A 10,281-nucleotide genomic window follows, 5' to 3' on the forward strand; every position below is an offset into this window, starting at 1 on the left:
GACAGTTAACAGTCACCGAGTGACACGTTTGGGCATCAATGAAGAGAAGCTGGGACAAAACGCTTCACTCAGCGTCGCTGCTCTCGCCGCATGTTGCAGTGCAAAGTTACACAAACACAAGATGCTGCTCTGCATCCGCAGCTCGCAGCTCGTCTGAGCGTCACAAATTCATTCTGAGCGTGAAACCACGACGCCGACTCAGAGAAGTCTGCAAAGAAACAGACGAGGAAACAGAAACACACACAACGCAGCACGACAACAGTCTGCTGACGCGCGTCTGAAAGGAAGTTAAATGACTGAAGGTGTCGTCTGCGTGGAGATATTAATAATGTTTCCTCAGAGCTCGTCTGTGCTGGAGTCCAGAAGCACCAAGGACACCGAGCCGAGGGAGGACAACACAACCAGCTGTGAATAGCAAGTGAGAGTGGGAGGACAATCACACACACACACACACACACACACACACACACACACACACACACACACACACACACACACACACACACACACACACACACACACACACACACACACACGCAGGTGGTGAGCGGGCTGCTCGCTGAGAGAAAAGGTGACATTCTTTATGTTAATTACAAAGTTCTCTTGCCTGAACGTGTCGCTGAGTCTGAGGAGGAGAACATGGAGAAGAAGTGATCATCAAACAGAGAACAGGAAGATAGAGGAGAGCAGAGGAGAGTCTGAAAAACATCTCCTGCATGAAATGAAGCGTTCGTTTGTTCAAACTCAACAAACCAACGAGAGAAACTGGGCTTATGTTTGAGTTCATGGATTATAAACCTTCTGAACGTTAAAGCGTGAACATCACCAGCTGAGCGACATGTGTCTGCAGGAAAGAGGGAGGAAGAGACAATTATAAGATTTATGAAGACAGTTATGGAAAACAGACTCACTCAGTATGAGCAACAGCTAAATGTCTAATGGATTATATGAGCCGGTGATGACGCCATTAAATAAACTCAGTGTGTTCTCCACAGCGACACCTTCCCTCTCGTGAGCTTCATGAGGCCATAAATCTAGATTTAAGTGGATGAAGATTAAAGAAGTGAAGGAGCAGGATGAGAGAGACGAGTCGACACGAGGAAGTAAAACACTCGCTGAACAGAAGACAAACATCCAGTCAGGCCGCGTGCCCGCAGACACACAACCACGGGTCACACTCACACACACACACACACACACACACACACACGTCTGGCTGCGTTCAACACAACAACACAGACACAAGAAGCTCAACAAGAGTTCAGCAGCAAAGACGTTGAATGTCCATGAAGCCTGAAGCCTCTTCAGCATCAACAGTATTGTGTGTAGTTGTTGTGTGTAAATGTGTGTTACCTCACAGGAGAGAAGGATTGTGGTGAACGCAGATTTATCCTATAATTTAGCTTGTTAAGGAAACATTTTGAGCTTCATAACAATAAGTGTTAAAGTTATTACTGCGTTCCTGAATGAAAAGACAGATTCTGAATTCATTTTCAAACTTTCCGTTATTATTATTATGTTAAAGTCAGAGGAAGTGTGTGTGTGTGTGTGTGTGTGTGTGTGTGTGTGTGTGTGTGTGTGTCACAGAGTCCTCACACTGTGATAAATACAAGGCAGAGGTCGTTTCTTGGTTACAAGAAGGACGAGTCAGATGAAAGATATCGAGACTTTTTGCAAAATTGCGTGAGCGACAAAGCAAAAGAGGATGAAATACAGATGAAGAGGAACAATTATATCTTCTACCAGACAAACACGAGGAAGCTTTGAGAGACAGAAAGAGACGAAGACGGAGAGCGAGCTGAAGTCCGTCGCTGCACACGAGACAGACGGACGACGGACCGACTGCTCGCCGCTTCAGGAGAAACTGAGAGCTTTTGAGTCTGACTCAGCCGGCTGGATCGCTGCCGCTCGTTCCCTTGGAAACACACTGAGCCGGCGAGCATCTCGACAACGAACTGAAGCTTTTCTACACAACCCTGAAGACAGGGAGGCGGCGGTGTGAGAGGAGTGAAGTCAACACACACGTCTGAATGTCACGATCTGTTTCATCGATGGAGAAGTTTGATCTTTTTCATAAAGGCTGGTGTTGAAATGACTGTTGAGACTGAAATTGAACATTTGATACATAAAAAAGTGTAAAGATGAAACTGCTTTTGTTTTGCACAATTAAGCCGTTTAAGATTTTTCTCTCCGTCGTTGAAACAAATGTAACTTTGGATTTTTGCTCACCTGCGAGTCGTCCTGATTGGTCCTGTGCTGGTCCTTCAGGCCCTCCCTCCTGCCCCCCTTGTCTCTCTTTACCTCTGGGCTCCAGAAGTTGGCGTTGTTCATGCTCGGTCCCGTCCTCGCCTCCCTCCCTCCGTCCAGTTCCCTCCTCAGGTTGTCGTTCTCCCTCTGCAGCTCTCGCAGCTGAGACTGGAGATCCGACGAGGAACCTTCTGCGCGTCCGGCCGAGTCGGGCGGCGGGCGTCTCCCAGACTGCCGCCGCAGACTGGACGTCCTCGCGGGGTGCAGCGTCTGGTCTCCGTAGGGGTCCGACGGGTGGTGCGAGGCGGAGGAGGGGATGTTGGGGGTGCTGCCCATGGCCGTGGTGCGGGGAGCGTAGGAGGAGCGGCTGGTGCTCCGGCCCAGCGTCATGGTGCCTTTGGGGAACCCGCCGGAGGGCTGCAGGGCGTCGCGCTCGCAGGGGTACATGGTCCCCGACGTCGCGTAGGCGGCGCTGAGAGACTGGATGTTCTCCATCGACAGGGTTTTCCCGCCCGGAGCCGTCGCCGAGCCACGAGCCGCCGCTTTGTCCGGCGCCGCGCCCGGTTTGGGCTTTGAACTCGGCCTCGACGCCGACGCCTGACCTGCGACCGGCTTCGGCGCCGGCGCCGGCGGCGGCGGCCCGCCCCCTGACACGGAGCCGGGTTCCAGCCCCGAGCGGGAGCCCGGTGCTGAGCTCGGAGCCTGTTTGCCTTTCCCCTGCTTGTTGCATCTGGAGAAGCGAGAATGGGACGTGCCGCCATCAGCGTGCGCGCTGCCCTTCGGGGCGGCCGCCAGCTTGCTGTGCGCCGGCTTGGCTCTGATGTTCAAAGGCATCTTTCATCGGGCAAAAACGGACCTTTGAGAAGAGGCTGTTGAAGCTGGGAACACTTTCATACCTATGTGTAAGGGCTAGAATAAAGGCCACCGCTCGGCCTCCGAGGTTCAGCTGTCCGTTCTGGATCATCGAGGCCGAGTCTCATCGAGTCCTGAGAGCAGAGGATGGATGTCGGCCGGACGGCTCCCAGACGAGAAGACCTGAGGTCTTGTTTCAGCTGCAGAGCAGGACATCATGGGTTCTAATGACGGATATTAAGAGACACACAAAACCATATTACAAGCAGCACAATATGGTTCATAGGGCGGGAATCATTTTAATATACTATAGCCAATATCAGGTAAAAAGACTGAAGAGGGAATATTTGCTGTATAGAGTCCACAGTCCTGCTTTCCTCCAGGTGTGGTCAACATTCAGCTGAAAGTCACCTGGTCTTGATTCACTCAAAGCGTCTGCTTCAGGTCATCAGGTGAGGCAGCTTGTGAGATACAGGAAACATACAGGAGATAAGCGAGACCGAGGACCTCTGATCTTGTGAAAAATGGACTATTGCTCCAGTTTACTGTCTGTGATCCTCCCTGATGGGAGTGATGGGCGGACGGTTCAACAACGTTTAATCTCCAGCCTCCAGATTAGTGATTACTTTCTGGCTCCTTGAGTATAAAACACCTTGCAGCCAGCAGAAGGTGAAAGAAGAAGATGACGAGGTCCATTTCAGCACCAAGGACCGCCGTCCATCTAGCGTCATGAAGCACTGGTGACGTCAGGTCTGAAGATCAGTGTGATCTCACACCTCCAAAGCTCATGTCTGACTGCACCTCGCACAGAACACCTTCTGGTTCGACTAAATAAAACAGGACAAAAGGAGGCTGCACATTAATATCAGTAGGTAAATAATATCACCAGGAAATCAGAGTCAGCACCAACACAGTTTATGGTGGAACAAATATTGGGGACTGTCTGCAAAGCAGAGGCAAATCCAAATCATAATCCCTCCTCTAATCCAAGAGGATTGGGTGCTTTGAGTCAGGATGCAACTGAGAGATTGGTTAAATCTACTTGTCAGTCATAACATAGCTGTCAATCCCTTATCCATCATTATGTGAGACAATACATTTAGCCTTGTGTGCAGCAGTGGAACCATCAAGTACGCTGTCATTTCAGTGCACAAATTGTGCAATTAATACCAAAATAGGATTAAAATACAACCACAGAGATGACATGTAAACCATTGACAACATGGAACTGTCAACATGTTGCTGTGCTTCATTTAATGAAGAGCATTTGCATTAAGATGGAGGGTTACGCAGCTGGACTGCTCCTCAACCCAAACGGGCCAAAGACAAACGAGACTGAATCCCATTTCAAATTAAAAAATGCCAAAAGTGGTGAAAACGGTCGTAAACGTGTCGCTGTGCCTGAAGCCTGCAGTCTGACTTGAGAGTCGGCAGCCAGCTGTTGCCGAACTGCAACCGCGTTGCTCTGCTTGTACATGACCGCGTTGCTCCCTTCACTTCAAGCAACGGAACCAACCTGAGGGACAAACTGTGAAGCAGTGCACATCAGCACCAGGGCGCGCGGGCACGACGGCTGTGCGTGCGACACGCAGCCGGTCACAGATGCCCGAATAACTCTACTACGAGCGCGGAGGATTAGTTTCTTGCTCATATGCACACGGCTACATGACTTCGAGCTAGTGCCTTACATAATAATTAATCTGCCACACAAATTGAATGCAGTTTCTTTCTTTCTTTCGCAAAATGTTGTCAAACGATGCCACAGAGTCCAGGTGTGCACGCCGCGTGTGCGCGAGCTTACCGGGCGGACAGCTCTCCATCACCATGCAGTCCCCAGCGGGCCGCGTCCGTGCTCGGCGCGGGCTCCATGATTTCATCGGCTCAGCTGTCTCATGACCTGTCCTGCCATCGGGTCCGCGTGGGCGCGCACTCCCAAGCTGGCGCGTGCGCGGCCGGCGTGTCGAGGCAGCGCGAGCAGCATCAGAGGTTTCCTTCTGTCGCGCACACGCGGCGATGCGCGTCAGCTGCGCGCGGACATCCCATCTCCACAGAGTCGAATTTAAGAATACATTTAAAAAATAATAAAGTCTGCCAAGTCAGTTCAACTACATGATAGTTTTATTGAGTGTAACACAGAGCAGGTCACACGTGCACAACACGCGCAGCCTTCAGGAGCCGTAAAGCAGTTTGGTGACCGCTATAGTTAACGCACATCCAATCACCTTGATTAGATTCAGTCAAAAGCAGTAATATTCTGTAATATGTGCACCACGTGAGGCCTTCAAGTGCTGCGTGAGAGAGTTAGGACTCTGCAGCTGTCTCTGTTCATTCATTTAATACAACTCACACAGGAAATTAGCAATAACTTGGTCAGAGTTTCTCTTTCAGAAATGGGATGTTTTGTCAGATGGAATTCCCAAAACGAAAAATGAAACAGATCTCAGACCACAAGTTAGCAAAAAGACATGAGCAACAGCATCTTTTGTTGTTTATTCTGGTCAAGAGCAGCTGAATTATTAATAAAACGTCTTTGCTCTGAGGATTGGTGTCACAGATGTGTCCCAGGTTTCCTACTAATATTTCGTGAGAAATGACAAGTGAGTTGTGTCTTTAAACAGGTGCAACGGGACAGCAGCTGGAAGTAATCTGAGACCTGAATGCAAAAATCATCAGTTTCCTTTCCTGTTAAATATTTACCAAAAGAGAAGTGAAACTTTGAGTTGGTGGGTGGACGTGTGTTTTTATAGTAAAACAGGACAATACTCCTTTTGTAATACTTGAAATAGAACTACTGTAGTGAAATCAAGTCAAGTTTATTTGTATATTCCAATATTAACGCGGTAGAGACAACATGTCTCTACCTGCCGAGCTCCCTGAAGACATAAACACCTCATTGTGTCAAAACATAAGTAAAATATGTATTGCACACGGAAGAGTGCTTATGTTTCTAAAAGCACTGAATACAGAATTCAGAGCACATGGTGACGCTGAGCCGGAAGGAAGGCGCTAACGATGCTAACAGCCGCTAACGGTGCTGACAACAGCTAACGGTGCTAACAACAGCTAACGGTGCTGACAACAGCTAACGGTGCTGACAACAGCTAACGGTGCTAACAACAGCTAACGGTGCTGACAACAGCTAACGGTGCTAACAGCAGCTAACGGTGCTAACGGCAGCAACGGTGCTAACGGCAGCAACAGTGCTGACAACAGCTAATGGTGCTAACAGCCGCTAACTGTGCTAACAGCCGCTAACTGTGCTAACAGCCGCTAACGGTGCTAACAGCTAACGGTGCTAACAGCCTGTCGGCCATCAACGAGCCAGTGAAGCACAACAGACGTAAAGCAGTGACATGAATGTTCAGCCGGCGATGAAAACAATGAAGAGAAAACTTCATGTCACAACTGAAGGACGGAGAGAAACTTCATCCTCTGCATCGTAGCCACGATGCCGCCATAGCTTTAAATTACAAAAGCTAGTTTGCACTTTAGATTAAAGCGCATATTGAATTCGTAGCATTAATAAAGAAATAAAAGCTACATATTAAAAACATCTGTTATCATTATGTATGCAACATAATTAAGGGTCAAAATGTCCAAATGATGCAAAGGAAAGATTGTTCACAACAAGAGCTGATTTCACCAAAGTGCTCTCGGTTAGCCGTTGAGAGGACGTCATATAAAACTTTCACTCATATTGTTGTCGTAGAACTTGAGGTTATCTGACGACAGCGCCATCCGCATCCGGTTCCAGAAGAGCGGCTGAGCCCTCGGGTTCCTCGGCCAGGACAACACAGACTTTCTGCACAACCGTTTCCTCAGCTGAAGGTACTTCAGTTTGGGAAACGTCTCGTCCAACAGAACCAGCATGGCGGCGTCCACCTTATTTGGATGAAATCAGAGATAATTTAGTGTTAAGTCCAATAATTTAAACAGGATGAGATTCACATCCACAAGATGCTTCTGAAAATAAAAAGTACATTTTACGAACCTTCTCGTCCAGAAGTCGCTGCTGAACCATGAAGAAAGCCTGGCGGATCACCCCGTTCACGGTTTCACCACCAGTGACGCCGCTGGACAGCACGAACACCGTCTTCACGCTGCTGTGGACAGCGTTATGGAGGTTTTCAATACAGGAAAGCCCAGGAATCCAGTCCCTCTCCTCCAAACACAGACCAAACCTCCTGTGACCGGCGTTCTCCAGGTTCACAGTCAACTCATTGTAGACCCAATCCCTCACCGCCGGGTTCTGGGTGTCAAACACGACAAACGCGTCGTAGTGACAACGCGAATCACTGCCTGCGAGCTGGGAGTAGCCTTTATGCCCCGCCCAGAGTACCTGGATGCAATACCACAGATCCCAGCCGTAGAGGTGTTTCAGCAGCGGCAGAACAGTGAACGCCACGGCAAAGAAGGCGCAGATGACGAAGGCCAAACTACCGTAAATCTCCTGGCAGGACCGCTGGTCCATCGAGAGCACACTCACGCGCTGCTGCGACTCCGGATAATCACAGTGCACGTGTGTGGTGAGATACGGGATCTGGACCGGTGTCGTACGCAAGAAGTCCGCGAACCAAGAAGTATCGCAGTCGCACTTAAAGGGGTTGTCGTGCAGGGTGAGCGTCTGGAGGGCGCTGCCATTTTGAAAGGGGGCAGGAAGCAGCTGATGGTTCAACACTTTGATCTGATTGCGGCTGAGATACAGGAAGCGTAAGGCTTCTGCCCCGCTGAGGAAGTCCTCCGGGATGTGACTGAGGCGATTGTGACTGAGGTCCAAGAGAGAAAAATTGGCTCCAAACGTGACATTCTGAGGCAAATGCAAAAGGGAGTTCTGACTCAGGTTCAAGTGACATAAATTGGTGAGTGCTGAGACGCTTTGCCACGGGAAGTAGTTCAGCATATTGCGGCTGATGCTCAGGGTCTGCAGGCTTCCTGGGAGGTTACACAACACTTCTGGGGAGACTGACGTCAGGTAATTGTTGGAGATGTCGAGGTAGGTGAGGCTGGTGAGGTTTTGAAAGAAATGAGTGTATTTGTTGTTATCAGACTCCCACATGATGTCAAGGTGATTTCCATCGAAGTAGAGATACTTCAACGAGCCGCTGATCAGCCGTTGATCTATCCGCATCCCGATGCCGTTGTTTGCCAGACTTAAAACTTCCAAGTTTGTCAAATATTGAACGAAGTCCAAACGATGCCCCATGCCCCTCATGAGGAAGTGAAATTCATTGTTACTAACGTCTAAAACCTTCAGTGTGGCTTTAAGCTCACTGAAAGCCTCTTTATAGTAGAAATCAAGTCTATTGTATGACAAGATGAGGACCACTAATTTGGTCATGCTTTCAAACAGCCCTCTCCTCGGTGCCTGGCTCATGTAATTATAGGAAAGGTCTAAACAAACAGCATCTTCCATCCCAACAAACACCTTTCTGTTAATAGACATGATGTCGTTTTGAGACAAGTCGAACAGAAGTTCACCGCGACAGAAACTGTTTTTAAAATCCAACAGAGATGGAAACTGTGACGCGTTGTCCTCAAACGGTTTCAGCCGGTTTGGACGGTCGGACTCCCAGGTGTCACCTGCAGGTGTGGCTTTTCGGTCTGTGAGCATAAGCGGTGGGTCAGGGAAATGATGCGAGTCCGATTTCTGGTTCTGACAGCTTTCTTGTTCAGAGGAGGGACTGGAGCAGCAGGGAAGGAAACTCAGCATGTTTTGGGAGAGATCGATATCGATCAGAAATGGTAAGTGCTTCAGAGACGTCAAGCTACAAGTTGTGATGAAGTTCATCCTCAATTCTAGCTTCTTTAGATTTTGTAGTTTGGACAAAACATGAAGACTCTCATTTGAAAGGGTGTGAAAAAAGTTACCACTCAGAAGAAGATACTGCAGACTCGACATGTTGGCGATGTGCGGGGAGAGGATCAGTTCCTGAAAGGTCTTCAGCGGTTCATAGTTGTAGATCAGGCTGATCCACGTCAGGCCCTGCAGCTCCGAGAAGAAGGAGCCGTTCCGCACGGCGTATGCCAGGAGGTTGTCGGAGAGATCCAACAGCTTTAAATTCTTCAACGGCAAGAAAAGACCCTCTGGCAGTGTTTTTAGGGAGTTTCCTCTCAGGCTGAGGAAGCTGATGGAGCTCTTCTGAGCATAGAAGGAGTCTGGGTGGAGGCGTAGAGGGAGGTGGTTTGGACAAGGAAAGCAGGGTCTCGCTGCGTGGTCACAGCGCTGGCAATTCCACTCCAAAACCAGAGAGCTGAGGAGAGTCAGGTTGGCAAAAGCTCCCTCTAAGACCTCTGTGATGGTATTCTCTCTTAAGTCCAGGCTCTCCAGTGAGGGTGGCAACCCTTCAGGGACAGCTGTGAAGTTGTTGTACCCTAAGGTCAGGTTTTTCAGTTTCGGGAGACCTCTGAAAACCCTCTCGCTGATGATCAAGGACTGGTGGCAAGGGTTTGCATAAAAACAGTTCTTGGAGAGCAAGAGCTCTTCCAGATGTGGAGTATTTAAAGGGAGCACAATGTTGAAGATGTGATTGTTCTGGAGGTCGAGAGACTTCAGGCTTTCAGGCAACCAGGGGATCGAGGCGAGGCCGTTTCCTGACAGGTACAGACGCTCGAGCTTCGACAGGCTCTTGAATGCGTAATCGTGGATCTCCATTTTGCACGAGCCCTCCAAAGCTAGCGGGCGGTCTGGAGGACAATTCCCCGTCATCCTCAGCGTGCGAAGGTTGGGCACACCCGACAGCGCGCCCGGCCCCACCCGACGGATCATTGTCTGACTTACATCCAGCGACACGACAGTACGAGACTTGATGAAGAGGACATGCTTGAGTGGTCTGTCGTTGCAGTCCACGGTGGTGGTGTTCAGGTCAGTGTCACACGGGAAGAAGATGGTGTTTATGCTCCTCACGAGCGGAAGAAGCTGACAGAGCAGGAGGACATTTTTCATAATAGCCTGAAGAAAAAAATAATAATAATTTCAGTCGTTTGTTTTACAAGATTCAGTCCGAGCAGACGATTTAAGCATTTTTACAAATATGTCATCAATATTACAAAATACTGTTAAAGCAGCTCAATGAACACTGAAAGCTTTTTCAAGCCTTCCAATCAGCCACGTTTGTCCATACAACTTAATGGAAAATGGAACCATGGAGATATATAATCTCCTTACATTTCTGATGGTAGAAG

The 10,281-nt window shown here is 49.0% G+C and overlaps 2 protein-coding genes across 2 annotated transcripts in view; both read right to left on the reverse strand.

Annotated features, from left to right (window-relative positions):
- Nucleotides 1-5,199, reverse strand: part of LOC137799823 (ERC protein 2-like) — a 47,157-nt gene extending 41,958 nt beyond the window's left edge. The window contains exons 1-2 of the mRNA XM_068596657.1: nucleotides 4,901-5,199; nucleotides 2,230-3,323 (exon numbers count right to left, since the gene is read on the reverse strand). Coding sequence (XP_068452758.1) covers nucleotides 2,230-3,081 — 852 coding nt within the window. The 5' untranslated portion in view covers nucleotides 3,082-3,323; nucleotides 4,901-5,199. The remainder of the gene's footprint in view (nucleotides 1-2,229; nucleotides 3,324-4,900) is intronic.
- A 1,420-nt stretch (nucleotides 5,200-6,619) lies between these two features.
- Nucleotides 6,620-10,042, reverse strand: tlr9 (toll-like receptor 9). The gene is given in 4 exon segments (XM_068596650.1): nucleotides 6,620-6,981; nucleotides 7,091-8,373; nucleotides 8,376-8,399; nucleotides 8,680-10,042. Coding segments are annotated over 4 exon segments (2,877 nt in total). The 3' UTR covers nucleotides 6,620-6,774.
- Between the last annotated feature and the right edge of the window lie 239 nt (nucleotides 10,043-10,281).

The sequence above is a fragment of the Clinocottus analis genome, unplaced genomic scaffold, assembly GCF_023055335.1.
Source record: "Clinocottus analis isolate CAN_PGR_092001 unplaced genomic scaffold, fCliAna1.0.p SCAF_39, whole genome shotgun sequence".
NCBI lineage: Eukaryota > Metazoa > Chordata > Actinopteri > Perciformes > Cottidae > Clinocottus > Clinocottus analis.